This window comes from Neodiprion fabricii, chromosome 2, assembly GCF_021155785.1.
Source record: "Neodiprion fabricii isolate iyNeoFabr1 chromosome 2, iyNeoFabr1.1, whole genome shotgun sequence".
NCBI lineage: Eukaryota > Metazoa > Arthropoda > Insecta > Hymenoptera > Diprionidae > Neodiprion > Neodiprion fabricii.
The window spans coordinates 5,132,863-5,149,159 of record NC_060240.1 but is presented as its reverse complement, the minus strand read 5'-3'; the positions used below and the strand labels follow the sequence as shown (position 1 = coordinate 5,149,159).

Below are 16,297 nucleotides of genomic sequence, written 5' to 3'. Positions count from 1 at the left end.
ATTCTCATGCAAAAATTTTAGAAAACTCAGACGACGAGAAGTCGATTTTGTATCCGAAGTAAAAAAAATCTAATATTTTCTGTCAGTAGGTGATTGTAGACAGTGATTGAGCGAAGGATTAGAAAAAAAAATTAAATTCAACATCTTTTTCAGAGTTGTACGCAAATTTACACCATGTGCTGCATTGTAAAGAAAAAAAAATAATAATAAAATCCTTCGTTCAATCATTCGCTATACTCACCTACTAACAGAAAATATTTAGTTTTTTGATTTCAGCTAAGACTATCGTGAGTTATCCTGCCCACCATAACGATAATCAAAATATTAGAATGAAAATTTCATAAAATATTGTTCACATATTGTTCTTTATTGTTTTATATGCTTATTAAAGCTTGAATGAAATAATTCTATGAAGAGAGTGAAAAAAAAGAAAATAAATAAATTACAATAAATATGCTTTTTATTGGCCTTTTAGAAGAACGAGTATCTTTTTACAATTCACGACGAACGAATGCACGAACGAATGAATTAATAATCTTATTGGTTACGGAAAATTCAGAAATTGCGGAAAAAAAAAATTTAAAAAAAAACCAAGAGTTCGCGTATAAGGATGGAAGGAAGGGTGGAAGAAAAATGAGGAAAGGGACGAAATGAATCCCCAAAATTGCCGCACCCTGGGCAATATAGACCGGTAACGCGACGTCACCTAGGAACGCGAGCATGTATATGTATATATATAAAGTACATCCGGTGGGTGTGTCGCTCCCATGCCCTTTGTGACTCCGGCGTGTGCGAGAGATCAACCCGCTATAAACATCGCCGAGTGTTTGTTAAACCCGCAGCCTTGCATACCTGTGGAGTTCGTGGATGACGGAAAGGGAAGGAATTGCAACTGTCATGATCGTATTCGCTCATCGAACTGACAAAATCATCGAAATTGCCTTTTTGTTTCGCTGATATTTAAAACTGCACCTGATGAAGGTTTAAGGTTTTATCGGACGGACATTGCCAAGAAAAAGAGAGTCTCGGGTGAGAGTATTGAACACTTCGCGATGAGATAAAGGTCTAAAGAAAAAATCAGTCGTAACCAAGTTGATAAGATAATTTCTTTTCAATAATAATAATGATGTCAAAACGTTTTTAATAAAGTGTTTGAACAAAAATTTCTTCAACATATCTTTAGTGAAATTTTTGAAATTTCATATAAAATGAATTCATTAATTATTTCTGAATAGCTATGAATTCTTTTGGAATTTCGGCGATTTTGCAAAAAAAAAAAAATACCCGTTTTCGAGAATTTAAAAAATTTTGTTAAACATGCTAGATCAGAAGTCCTCAATTTTTGGATATATTTTCGTAAATGGTTATACATTACACTGAAGAAGTTTTAGAGGCAAGGAACGAATAGTTTCACAAATGGAGGGTTGGAAAGTTTTGGAAAATGGAATTATTCAAAATCGCCGAAAATTTCAAAGAAATTCACAGATATTCAGAAAAATCAATGAATTCATTTTATACGAAATTAAATACAGAGAATTTTTATTTTTTTATAAAAAAAAAAAAACATTGAATTCTTTATTGAATATTGAAACTCTAAATACCTTGCTTTATTAAACTTCAGCTGGCACTTTGGGGTCGTTGAAGCCCCCAACCAAAAATTGCTTGCTGTAACGAAAAAATCTAATATTTTGTCTTGAAGTTGTTGTTGTTGTTGTGTTTTTTTGGCATTCCTGTCTTTTACAAGATAAAAAGGTCGCAGCATTGAATTTTTAATTTTAAAGTGCTAAAAAATTTTATCACATTTTCAAACTTTCAAGTTACGAAATTCTTGATAAAAAAGTTTTAGTTTACGAACGATCCCAAGGTGCGAGTTAAAGTTTTGTATAACAAGCTATTTACAGTAAAAAATCGATGTTTTTTCAAAAAAATTTAAAAAACAAAAAAATGGAAAAATTCACAGGTCACTAGTATTACTTAATTCACCTGCGATATTGAAATCACAGTTTGTAGATATTTTTGTTTCGACATATTTACACCTAACCACATGTAAATCCTGACATGCGTCCTTAAATAATCGGGAATATTATTAACGATCAGCTTGAACTGAAACCTATTCAGGCATTCAGGAAGAAGAGCTGGGGCGCTTGGTATAAAGTGTACGTCAAGTTTCTTGATTAATATTCCAGTTACGAATAAAAGCTTGCTGATAGCGCGGCGAGAAGGTTGAAGAAATGCGCCTTGGGTGGCTGCGAGTACGCCCGGTAATTTATGCGCCGTCGAGGTCTAAGCCTCGCCTACGTCTTCGAATTTCCTCCGGTCGGCAGACGCACGCGCATTGCCTTGAACCCGACTGTTTTTCCCCTCGAGAGAATTTTCTATTTCCAAGTGTTTGCGTTAAAAAGTTTGAAAACGTAATTAAATGAAGGGGTAACACCACACTGGGACTTTGGAAAATACGATTTCTCTTGGCTTAAACAATATTTTAGGGTCATAAAAACAATATTCAGTTGGTCCTGTAGTGTAAGAAAACTCGAAAAAATTAAGCGCTCCAATTTGAAATTTTTTTTTTTGTTTTTCGGCAGTTAGAGTGGGACGTTGTATTTAAAATGGATCTGCAATGGATGCTATAAAAGAAATTTCAAACTGCTGAAAATTATTCAGGATGAAATTAGTTGCCGATAATTGGTGATCGTTGAAGTTTTTACACATTGTACGTAAAGGGAAAGGATGCGAGACGCGTAAAGAGCGCGGGAGATATAAATTGTCGGTTTTATTTTCTATCGGGCCATTTTTGTCTTCCATTTCATTACACCGACGGGACCGAGGCGACGGTAAGGCACGTTTATGACGGTTTTTAACCTGGAGTCGTGAAATCTTCCTTCTTGCGCCGCACCCGTCATGAGATATCCGATATTACGACTGTAAGAACCCAACACGATTCTTCTAGAACTCTGTCTATAAACGGCTACAGCATAAATGCGTCTACGTAATCTTCTAAAACAGTCGATGTGAGAAGCGAAAAGTACCTGAATCGATAAAGACATATATATATATATATACATACATATTACATTTACATGGTACGTTTAAAGGATCCCAACAAAGAACATGGGGAAAAAGGATCACTGAAAGTCAAAATTTCAATTTCTTGGACCGAATGAAGCAAGGCGGCAACATTTTACGACCATTGTCCAGTTTGTTCTTCCCACTTAGCCAATTCATTCGACCGTAGAAGTGAGTCTTTGAAAAAGAGAGGGGAAAAAAAAAGTGGAAAGGATGATACGGTGTAGTTTGCCAGAGTCGAGATCTGCGTGAGCTAAGAAAACACATACGATGAACCGTTGTATGAATATCGTTGTAACTGTAACCAGGACGAATTGCTTACATGATAGAAAAGAATACACGATGATAGCGCGCCGAGAGCGGTACCTTAAAGCGAAACTTTAAAACGGTTCGTCGTATCTGTTTATGGTAGTAAACATAGTGGGACGATTTTTGCGTAACTCGGAAGAACGGTTTTAAAGATGTAACAAGAAAGAGAAAAAATATTGCAAGAGACTTGGAAAAAAGTGGATGATTCAAAGCGTGCGATATAAATCTGAGAAGATGGCTGAAGGGGTTCTCAAAAATGGTACGAAGAACTTGAATGACGCGGATAAACAGAAAAAAAAATTCTTTAATTGAGCTTCTACTTATGTAAATAAATTTCAGTGTAATTACAGCATGATGGATGATTACGTTTGGGAGTTGACACGAGAAAGTCCATGCGAAAATAGATAAAGTACGAAAAATATTTATTTTTAAACTTTATTTATCAATTCTTTTAGACATTTGCAGTTTATTATCCATTGAACTTTATTTCATTGTTATTTGCAACAAATGTTTGAGAAATTATGGGTAATATTTCTTAAAATTCAAAATATCATTCTGGTTTCTAGAGGGGGGGGGGGGAACAAATTTTTATCTATTTGACATCATCTATCGTAAAACTCAGACTGAAAATTCGTTTTGACCGGTGTAATCCATCTCGTTACACTGGCAGCCATGCTACGAGCGGGTATATTCCGAAACTTTCCCGACTCATCATCCCGCGCCGACTGACCTTTGACCCCGACTGACCTCGACGAAAGCACATCGTACCTGTATAACCTCGCATCTCGTCTCGACGAGAAATTGACCCGTCATCCGGCGAGCATCCTGGCATCTTTCATTTCGAATTTCCTCGGCTTTGGCGATTAACCTTTGCAAGGCTACCGGTGTATACATAAGGTGTGAGTTACACCCGTCACGACCATCCTTCACCAACTAAGCAACGACGCTGAAGCCGGCAGCCAGAATTAGCAGTAAAACGTTGTAACGTTCGTTCGAATAAGGTGGTAAAGTCGAAGAATGAAAATTTTGCGACAAACCTTGAATGCCCGATGCTTTCATAGAGTTTGATTTGTGGTTTAAATCTGAACTTCATATCTCTATTTCCAATAAATGTTTAACACGTTTGGCTACGAACTTCAGCTTCGTCGGCAAGTATACGAGTCCTTGGAATGGTTTTCGTCACAGCGTCAATGTCACACAGGCGTATGATATTCATGTAGAAAGAGGACGAAGGACCAGGATACATCGTCGGGACGACGATGCGAAGAGCGAGTGAGTGGAATGGAGGTAAAGGCGACGAGAATGGAAGATCGGCGTGCCGTCGACGGTTAAAGTTCGCGATTACAACCGGCTGTCAAGTCGCCGTGGTAAGAAACGAACGACGTTTGAAGTCAGTCGGGCGTCGAGTCCCAAGGCGAATGAAACGGCGAGCGTGCGAGCGAGTGAGGTTTTAACCCACATCGTCGCAATTATCCCTCTTGACTTTCCCGTGTCTCACTTATCGCCGTTTACAATCCGCGATATATCCATGCATCGCGGTTTCTCGCTTGTACGTGTACCTTGCCGTACATATATGTACGTATAATACCTTGTACTATCCCGAGCGTAATTGCCAGGGGTCTGTCCGCTGACTCCAATCTTGAGTGTGCAAATTCCTCCTCGCCACTTATACTTGTACCAGACGTTGCACAAACTGTGAATACAACGCCCGAGAACTCCATTACACCCTGAATCCTCCCACGCGACGACACAAAGTGCTTAAACCCGTGTTATCGTTCTGCAATTTCTTATTCCTTCCTTTCACTGGATTTCTGAATGAAACGCTAATGCAACCGTGCAGAATTATGATCCATCTGGATAGCTCTACGGATGAATTAAGAGCTAAGCTTCATCGCATTATATTATGAAAATGATGTACGGTACGTTTAAAAAAACAATCGACTACATGATGCTAATAGTATGAAGAAAGAAAAATTTGGACAGACTTGAAATACGAGATTAAAATTGGTTACATATTACACTATCAACTGAAAGTATCATGTTAAAGTTGGTAACGTTATTGGAACGTTTCATGTATTGAGGCAAAAATCATTATTTCACGACTTTGGAATTGTCTGAAATTTATGAAAATTGTAATAAAATACGAGACGTTCGTCATGTTTCGAAATCATAATTCGTTCAAAGTCATTCTAAGATAATAAAGTTCCAATCTTTCGTTACGATAACGCAACTACTAACTTCAACACCGTCTGTTGAAAGTGACGATTCGCCAGATTCACAAAACATCAATTTTGTACCAAAGATCCTTATTTCCCAACCCCGCCGAGCCGAGACTTTTACCTTCGGCATGACCGGATGAAACAGCGAAGCAAGTCTCGCAAGAGATAATATCACAGGGATGGAGTTAATTACCAAACCGATTTCTCCGTGTCCCCATGGTGTGGTGGCTAGAGCATGGTTCTAGGCGAGGTTCTCGCTCCTAAAGGGAGTAAAAATTTCCGCGCGAGGCAGGCATGCCTCGGCTGATTGCCAGTCGAGGTAGGCTCATACCTATGCACCATAGGCTGGGTCTTAGTTGGGCTGAGATCAGAGACTGGGGTGAGCGAAGAGGAGGTCACGGGTCATCTCACCTCCGAGCGTCACGACGCGATGCCGCTGCCGCTGCTCCCGCTTGTGCCGCTGCCTTCATTTCCCCGGATTGCCTCATTATTTATTACCTTTCTTCGTGTACGGCTTGAGGCAAGAACCTAACCACTGCACCCCGGCCTTTAGGAGTTGTACGACGTCGAGCATTGATGTGCTGCAGCACCGTCAGGATATGTCGATACGGTAGAGCGAAAATCAACGGTTACCAATTTTGAAAGTCAACAATAAAAAAACAAAATAAATGGAATAGGATTTTGAAAATCCTTTCGAATTGTTTGATTGTAAGTGAACCGGTCGCTTGAATCGACGTGTAAAATCATAATCTGAAGAGTATCGTCGTATTCGTTAAACTATACGTATATTCAAAGAGTTGGAATTTAAAACTACCACCACGGATCTTAGAGTCGTTTCAATAACATGGTCGAATCTCAACCCTCGTTTATACTAGCCAAAATTATCCAGCAATTGGATAAAAAGCTTAAGTATGACGTACTTAACGCTGAGGTGTTCGGTCAGTTGTACAAGTAATATGAGGCTAAAAGTAACAAAGCTAACCACACGGTATTGATAGTACCAGCAATGGAATGAAGATGAGAAGAAATTCGAGTCTGCGCGACACGATAGAATCGCGTACGAAACATAAACTTCATGTGCGCCCATAAGTCGTTAAATGTGTATAAGGAAACGAATAGTCCTCCTCTCGACGAATAGGGTTATAGGTGGATATAATGGTAAGGCGCAAGAGTTGAGAGCGCATACGAAACGCCACGCAGCCCCATATGCAGGAGCGAGGATCACAAGTGCCATATAGGTAAGTTCTTCATTGTCCATTTCATGCTCGACGGTGGAAATAGCTGGTAGTAAAATATAAACAGAAAACGAACGAACGACGACATCGAAGTCCTGAGGAGGAGGACGATCTATACGATCGAACAAACGATCTGTGTAATTCCCGATCGAGTATAGAGATGACGTGAGCCATTAATTACCGGAAACGTGACCTAATCCGGCATGATAACCGGCACCACACGATGTCTCCTCTACTACACATACCGACATGTATAGATATACCTATGCGGTACGTCGATGATCTAAACTCGCCCCCTTCGCATTGAATTGCAACGTGCAGTCCCACTCGATCCAATATCACCGACAGACCATCGTTATGGTTACCCTCGCCTACCCGCCGACCACTTTCTCCGCCGTTAAGTAGTATGCAGCACGTACCATATAACGACGATTTTCATCTATCAGACATTGCGGCGACGGTAAGTTTATATTCACACCCTAGCTCGTTCCATTTCATCGAGCTTATTCGTCTTCTTCTTCTTCATCTCACACCCAGCATGCAGTCGATGATCATCACCCGCACCAGCCTGTCTAGTACCGATTTAATGAACTCCACCGTTCGGTGCCAAACATCACTTGGCAGATCTACACACTGTTCAACAGGTGTAAATATTGTCCTTCCCTTTTGGTACAACACATCTTTTACTGTCGTTATGCACTGAAGTTTTTGGGTGAGTCTGCTAGCAGAGAACTTCTGTTGGTCTGATGATCAGACGTTGGATTAAGGATGAAATGAACGATATGACAGGGGGAGGGGGATGCTTCGGTTAACCAGGGCTAACAACAGAGCGATATCGCATGACGAACAACGAAGAGAACGGAGGTTGAAAGATCATGCGGTGAAATTGAGCGAGGATAGCATGCGAGGCGGCACGATATGGTGTTCAATTTCAATAATTCTGACGATCGCCACATGTGGTACCGCCGTGACACGCGTCCATCAAAAGAGGCTAATAATATATATCTATACACGTGTTGTATCCCCTGGTCTCGTCCATATCCGCGCTTATCTCCGGATCTCTATGTACGCGTTTATACCGGCAGGCATTCGAGTTTAGGATACGAGAGTTTCGTGTACCATGCGTGTAGCCGACTCCTCATGGACGAGTGGCTGTTGCGGATGATGGTAACATTTGTGTGTTCATACATTTGTACTGACACACAGCAAAAAAAAAAAAAAAACTCCGACCCTGTAGTTTCGTACCTTGTTATTGATTATCGCGTGGTTAACAATGCGTACCCGCATTGATATACGTTACGTACGATCAACTTGTACGCACGCTTATCCCTCGAACGAAATTTTAATTGGATCCGTTATTACACGTCATCGGGTACGCATTAGTCATTTCTCAGGGGTGTTCAGGATCGTTACATCATCCTTGCAAAGTCGCTCCTCTTACTCGGTCCCTAAAATCACGCCACTTTTACATTACGCAGGGTTATCCTATACCTACGTTTCTCTGACGAGTAATAATGAACTACTTTATTTTCAGGGTAAAAATCATCCTCGGTTCATTCTTTTCCAATCAACAAGAAATCGTAAGTGCACATCTCTGATCCAGCTCATCCGATTGTGAATCACGAAGGAAATGAATCTCAAGGTTAGATTCTTGACCGGCACCTCCAAATCTGGTGAACGACGAAGCTTTTGACATTTGATCAAAATATTCCTACGCGACTTCCAGGGTTTCTGTGGTACCCTGCTGTTCTGAGATAGAACACATCACTTGACTTGAAGGAATTCGTCAGAGATACGTTGCGAAAATACCGAGGTCCGAGTTTCAGCTTCATGTGTGGCCTTTAGTGATGTGCTAACGTCACTCTACTGGTGGTTTCAACGTTGACGAGTTTCAGCGTTACGTGTAGCTTCAGTGATGTGCCAACGTCGCTCTACTCTGTTGGTTCTAGTAGTGTACGATGGATAATCCATACTCCTCAACGGTGGGTGCTGGTGATTTATGGCTGACTGGTTATGCGGCTCGATGGTGAAGAGATTTAATTTCGGTGCGTGTCCGCCGAAGAAGGCTGTTTGTTTATCAAGTGTACCAAGTCCAACATCACCAACATGGTCAGTCCAGAGAAGAATACGCGTGAAAATTATACCATCTCTGAGTGTAACGCTAATGGCCATCGAGTATAAAGCGCGCGTGCGCGAAAGCGAAACGCGTGCGCGCGTCATTATCGACGCCTGCATTAGCAACCTTGGGCGATTTTCTTTTCACTCACGCGGAAAGCGTTTGGCATTTGCTCATTTTGCGTTGATTCGCCTCCTCTGTTCGCTCTGCGCTCCACCGCGCTACTCTCGCGCTAATTACACCCCGCATCGCTCTCTGAAGCGTTCGAGGCGAGAATTGAAGAACTTCGCTGCAAAGGAATTATTTTCCAGACTTTGGTCTCGCGGAATCCATTTATTTTTTGGTCACTTTATTTGTATTTTTTTTTTTTTTTTTGCTTCATATTCTTATTTTGCATTCTGAGCAGAATACAGTCTCTTCTGTTGCAGAGATTCCCTTTCGCGACGTGAATTATACCTTATATATGTACTTGCGCTCTCGTATTTCGCACACAGTAAAAAACGGTTCTGCGTGTGCGTTAGATGAATTTTGTTTTTCACGATAAATCGCAAATCTTTATACATATATATGCATGTGTACGTATATACTGGCGTTGTTGACTTGCTGCTGTTAGCGAAGCGCGCGCGCGCACGCGTGATGCGAACTATAAATCTGTCAGTTTGCTGACAGAAACGATCACTATGCTCACAGCGAACTGCATTAAAATCGTTCCTGCATGGCAGCTTCACCCGATCATCAGTCGAGAAAGTCCGATAGACAGGTAAGCATATATCACGTTATGTACACGTATGTAAAACTCTGAAAATTATTACATAACACCTCGAGTACACGCGCGCCTTTCATATCGGTATATAATATAACAGATCTCTAGGTATGGATAATTTTAGTTACCGCAACAGTTGCTTAAAGGAACAAGTTTTTTTTTCTCTACGAATAATTTCACTTGGAATTTGCAAAAATAAAATAACAAAAAAACCAAAACGATCAATAAGCCTTTCCATTCCTTTGCGAAAATATCGTGACACGAAAAAGCCGGTTATTGATAACGAGATTTTATAATTAAGAAACGTTCAAAGACTTCGCAGTTAAAATGAATTACACCAGATTAACATTTCACTGGCTACATGCTTATATTTCGTAATAACGAATTTTTGACGGAGTTTAAAAAAAAAAAAAAAAAACGAGTCCAAACAAAATAACACGAAACTACTTGAAGGAAAATGATCGTGTACGTAATACAAGGGGATAATTGTCGTCAATTGCATATATCCGCATCGAAGAATAGGTATATATATACATATATATATATATATATATATTCCAATAGGCTAGGTTTGCGTTAAAATAATTGGTATTATATGCCGTGTTATAGATTTAACAAGGTGACTTGAAACGGGAATAACGTGCATGCACGCGGCATGCGATTAGATTGGCTCTATAACCCGCATTGCGGGTTGGTCGGTGGGTGGGTGGTATAAGATCGTGCGGATGTATCGATATTACTGGTAAGTAGGATATGGGGTATTGTTTAGTCTGGTTAGTTCGATAGATTTTAATCAAGAGCGTGTCACGAGTTAATAAAACTGTGGCGTGGGACGAAAAAGTTTAACGCTGCGGCGTTGCGCCGTTTGCACACATACGTACATACGTATACGTGTACGTTGTACACACAAAACACCTACGAATAGTTAACTTACGTCAGACAATCGTCGACGACAAACGTCGTCGTCGTCGCGATACACACGGCGAGGGAATTTTTTTTTTTTTTTTTATTTTTCTTCACCAAGTAAGTGTAATATATCCAAGAGACACTCACCGCGCTGCAGCTAGATAACCGGAGACAGGAAAGTGAATACAGAGTTGAGTTTCAGGCTATTAGCCTATTAGCCTATACTCTGATCCCAATAGATCAGTCCGATATAATTAATGAGCACGACCCGTGATTCCCATACACACCCTCCACCTTCTCCTCCTCTCTTTCTTCTCTTTCTATTCGTCTTCGTTGCTCTCTCTCTCTCTACCACGACACATACTCTCCCAAAGGTGTAGGTATATGCGTGTATTTCTACCTACAGATACGTCTTACTTAACCAGACGTCGAGTCCGATCTGACCCTGCTGTGCCATGAGGTTAAAGTTGCAGTAACGATCGAAAGTTGAATGAAAAAATCACTATTCTGCAACTTCAGAATGACTTTGATGGCGTGAGATTTGAAAAATGTGAATACGTTTATATATACATATATATGTATATATATATTTTTTTTGGAAACTCTTCGTTGTTATTGTACCGAATACCACACATTTATAAATAAATTTTCACCAATACTCTATCAATTTTCCAAGTTATAACAAGTCAAACCCAATTGTTTCATCTTCCAAATGTACCTGTTTCAAGAGTTGACAAAAGTATAGAAAAGTTCAACTTCGATGTGTTATTATGAGGTTAAAATTCACAAAGTTAATGTAACGATAAGTTTTTCGAAAGAATCCCAATTTAGTAATTTTAGAACTGTCTAAAATGTAGTCAAGTTTAATAGATCAAAACATTATACTGAAATTTAGCGAATACACCGCGTTCAAAATCATTCCATAAGTTGAAAAATATTAATTTTCTCTCAACGCGTTCAGTCACCTCGAAGTTAAAAACATTGTCACCAAATTTTTTGCAGAACTTTCCCAACCATTCGCATTTTTTTTTTTCTACTCAACACTTCAAGGTCCTTAACTTGAATAACTAAATGAAAAGTAAACTCACCCCGAGTATCGGATGCTGAACGGGTTCACCGATGCTGAGAGAAGAGGGTGCAACAACTTCCGCTTCGTTGTTACGGTTGGTTCGATCTCGAGGTACGTCTTCATCGGGACTCTCGCAAAACGTAGCCGCATCACAATCGGCACCACATTCAATCGCAGAACTGTCATTACTCTTGCGACTAGAAGAATACTTCGCGACAACGATCGTAGTTTCCGTTGACAATAATTCAGGCACTAAAGTGTCACTGGATTCGCACTTGTCGAGAACACAATGTAGGTTAACACCATCCGAAACTAGAGTCTCCGCAGATGAGGCTGGAAGAGGTTTCAACCCACGGGATGTTTCCTGAGAATTCAGGGAAGGAACGGCGAGGACGTTTTCATCTTGGGCCAATAAGACGTCGGTAGCGTCCTCGTAGAGCGAAGATCTGCTCCCTCTGGATTGGATTTTTTCAACCGATTCGCAGACTCGGCGATCGGCGGTTCGATCAAGAGACGAAGAGTCCAAATGATCGCGCATGAATTCCTCCTCGCTACATTTTTCGTCGACGTACCAAGAGGTGCACTTCTGGTCCCTTCGTTTCTCGGCTCCTGCCGCGTCCTCTGACTTGGAAAGAGCGTCCTTGCACTTTTTCCTCAAATAATTCTTCACCCTTTTGGTCTTGCTCTTTCGGGTTTCGTGGCTACGCGGTAGATTAGGCTCGTAATCGCAGGGCGTGACCACCGAGTGCGATGCCCCTTTCTTTTCATCCACCGTCTCCTGGTGATGATTCTCCGACGCCAAGGTCCAGGTTTCCTCCTTTTCCGGGGCCTGACGCTCGGCCGGATTCACCTGAAACATCGAAAGCGATTCGTCCGTTAGTATTGGGTCGTTTAAACGCGTCGGCAGCGATTTGAATTCGCGGAAGTTGAGAAATGTCGATCAGTAATTGGAGATAGGCACCGGCGGTAATCGACGCATGGTCCGACAGATTCATGCCAACTTTCATCTTCCGATAGGTAGAGTATACCGAGTAGGTACTCAAGCTGTATACAAGTACTAGAAAACTTTTCAACTTGGCACATGATGCAGCAACAGTATAGATATACGCGTATAGACTGTAGAAAATAGATGAAATCTCGACCGTGCGATGATGAACGACGTGATGGCAGTACCTGCTGCGATTACATTCGCGCGAAATATTACACAGACATCCGCATCACAGATACGCAGAACGCAGCCGCTGACATACTCGACGTGGTGCACTTATGGGTTGCCCTAGGAAACTAATAAGTAACGTACCACAAACAGCTGGAATTGTGACGCAAAGGATCACAAGGTGTGAAAAACTGCATTGGAGCTATCATCGATGATAATTGCAAGCACAAGATCAATCCATGGACGAATAATAGTCAAGGGAGGAGATTTCAAACTGATCTGAGGAGCGCCGATGGGAATACATCACCATGTTGAAGTTAGTAACGTTAACGTAACGAAACATCATGGAATAAATCGTTGCACAATTTTAGAACGACTTCCAAGGAGTAGGTTTTTCAAAATATGAACATGTCTCCTTTGGTTTGATTGACTGGTTGAATTTCAGACAATCCTAAGGTTGCGAAGTAAGGATTTTCCTAAACATGCATCGTTAATGTAAACGTTACCAACTTCAAGCCCGTGATATACCTTTCGACTTCGAGTAACCGTTAACGTTCAAAAAATTCGATCTTCCATCAGTCATCGTCGCCAAGTGAAAGGGATCGAACGGTACATATTTTTGAGGAATCGAGTTGTTTTTATGGAGAAGTGTATGGGAGCACGATGACAGGTACTATATACTGTAGGTACCTACTGCGACGTGCGACTTGATGTAATTCGAAACCATCCGAGCACACCGAGAGTTTCTCCTGACTCGATCATTATCGATAGGGATCATTGCGAATTTACAATTTCAGTTTGTCGCGAGAGATAAGAAGAGGTATAGAGTTACGGCGTAATACATTCTGGGCAAAGGTAGGTAGGTAAACCTAAGTATATGTGTACCATAAGCCGTGCGTGCTGGCAGCGGTTGACTTCTTTTTTCTTTCTTTGACTCGCTGTCGGCAGTGCGTGGGACCAAAAATCAATGAGTTTGGTATCGAAGCGGAGGCGAGGCGAAGCGGTTCCGGTCCCGTTAAAAACATAGGAAATGAGAGATTCATCGATCGGGGCGTGATGGGGCGAAGGAAACGGGAGCCCAGGAGCTCAAGTCTCGAAATATCTTCGAGGACTTCGAGAATCTGGTTGAGGTAATCTTTCAACCCAGAGAAACCAGTTACGAGGATATTTCAATCTGTGCCTGTCCAAGCTTTGTTCGTAGTTGTAAAGAAAGAAAAAGAAAAGGGGAACAAGAATATACAGAGATAGAAAATCGTTCGTTACCCGTCATCGACGACGAGTTGTCAGCCAACGATAATTCCAATCCGCAAAGTGAGCGACCACCTGCTAAGATAGCAGAGCGGTTCTGACACCGCCAAGAACAGACGGACACACCGTGTGATCCAGTGATGGAAAAAGAAATCAATCCAACCAGGACGCACACACCGGCAATGTATCCAACAACAGCGGAGCTGAGACTTCACCTCCGCTCAGAATTTACTGCTCGATCAGATTCGTTGCGAGATTCTTTGTTTTTTTTTTAAGAAACGAATCTTTTGCTCGATCGACTGATACCGAGTTCGATTCATCATCAGTAGATGACCGTTGATCAACTCCAGGGCAATTTCTAATTTTCTTTTCCGTTCCTCCTTACTTTCATTTCGTCCTTTGCCTACTTCTCTCTTCTCGACAACCATACCCAAGTAGGAACTATAAACAAAGGATCGATGCATAGTTTTGAATTCGTATATTTCCACCTTGAACTCTGATTCAAACGTACACTTGTAGCTTTTGGCTCCTCGTTCCATCATCGTCAAATCTTCGAACCGTAAAAATCTTCTCCTGACACGATTAACCGAAGGTTATCGCCGGCGTTCCTTGTTGGCAGGCTTCCACTTTTACCTTGTTGCGTGGTGCTGTAATTTTTACCCTCCACCTGTTACGAACCGAGCCAAAGCAATGCATTATGGGCGTCACCGTACCAGTCACCAGACAAACAGATTCCACCTATCGATCCCTTCGACTGACCCAGTTCACCGTGCACTTATACAACCACATACGACTTGCGGAGTGTATACCTCTGACAACGAGGGCAGTTTTATACCTGACAAGACGTATATTCAATTAGCCATTTACCGTTGGTATTCCATTCTCTCGTTCGTTTTCTCGATACCCCAGATGCAGACGGAATTGTTCCTTATAACGGCATCGCGTTTTCTCGACTTTCGCACATACATGAAACCTTGCAAAAAAAAAAAAAAAAAAAAAAAATGATAAAGAAAAATGCAACCACTCAGCAAATGACTTTATTCAGAAAAGTTGGAACTTCGTCAACCATCGAGTAGAAGATAGTCGACGTTGGTTTCTAGCGGTTCGATTGAAGGTCTTCCAACTCTTGCGGAACCTGTAACTTTCGTCACTCACTGCATAGTCCAATGACCATTGCGGGATGCGAAAAAGGCAGTAAAAAGCAAGAAGCTAACCCAGAGAAAGAACGGATCGGACCTTGTCGCAACGATCAGGGTGGGCTGGTCGAGTATAGGGGAGCAATGAAACGCTGCGGGGTTATTTACTTGGATGTATAAAGAGCGGTGGCACGTGGGCGTAGGCAAGGCCGTAAAAAGCGAAGTAAAAAGTGTTGACAGTGCCATTAGGGCCCGATCTCACTCCTCTGCTTCGTCCTCTGCACACCACCTAGTTTATATTTGTGTGACGCACTTACTACACGTCGATTCCAACCAAGCCACGCTTAAAGTTCATTCAACGATCACCCATACATGAGACGGAGTCCTCGTACAGCACGTGGAAGCCTAATAAAAATTAATTAATAAAATGAAACTCAGATGCACCGTTCATCACAATTAGTACTGTGAATAACTGCGTCCCAGTTTCCCGAGTATTACGCTTATTACGTGATGTGTTCTTTAAATTCCGTGCTATAATTACCGGAATTTCAACACCCGGTTCAATTAAATATCAGAATTTTATTGATTATCACTTCAATTCTTAACCATTCACATAAATGGCAACAAAATTTTTCACCATTAATTTTATTGTAGTATGTATAATAATTGTTTTACCGATACGCAAGAACTGCTCAATACGTGAAATGAATTTGAGTTGACGTTGTGAGCCATGAATCAATTTTACGAATCGTATAACCTTTTGGGGCGCTTCATAGCGACGACATCAATACCGTTGCCATTCAAGTTCGATTGGAAAATTTTCGCGAGGGGAATCGTCGACGAAGAGGGGAAATAAGAGGGAGGATCATTCTGCCCACGTACACGTTATATGTATATAGGTATATACACCTATATGTATGAGTACGGTATGTATTCATACAGAAATCGATAGCCGCGTGAAACGATGCCTCCTATAACAGCGATGCGCTGCTATATGTAAACACAAACTTGTATAAGAGGGGGGGGGGGGGGGGGGGGGGGGGGCTGTTAAAAGCAGGTATACAATAATAAGCATGA

General features: G+C 41.3%; 1 protein-coding gene across 3 annotated transcripts in view; it reads right to left on the bottom strand.

Annotated features, from left to right (window-relative positions):
* LOC124174599 (rho guanine nucleotide exchange factor 40-like) overlaps positions 1–16,297 on the bottom strand; it is a 189,445-nt gene that overhangs the window by 147,279 nt on the left and 25,869 nt on the right. For all 3 annotated transcript variants that reach the window (XM_046553837.1, XM_046553839.1, XM_046553838.1), the window contains exon 2: positions 11,700–12,530. In XM_046553837.1, the coding sequence (XP_046409793.1) occupies positions 11,700–12,530 (831 nt within the window). The remainder of the gene's footprint in view (positions 1–11,699; positions 12,531–16,297) is intronic.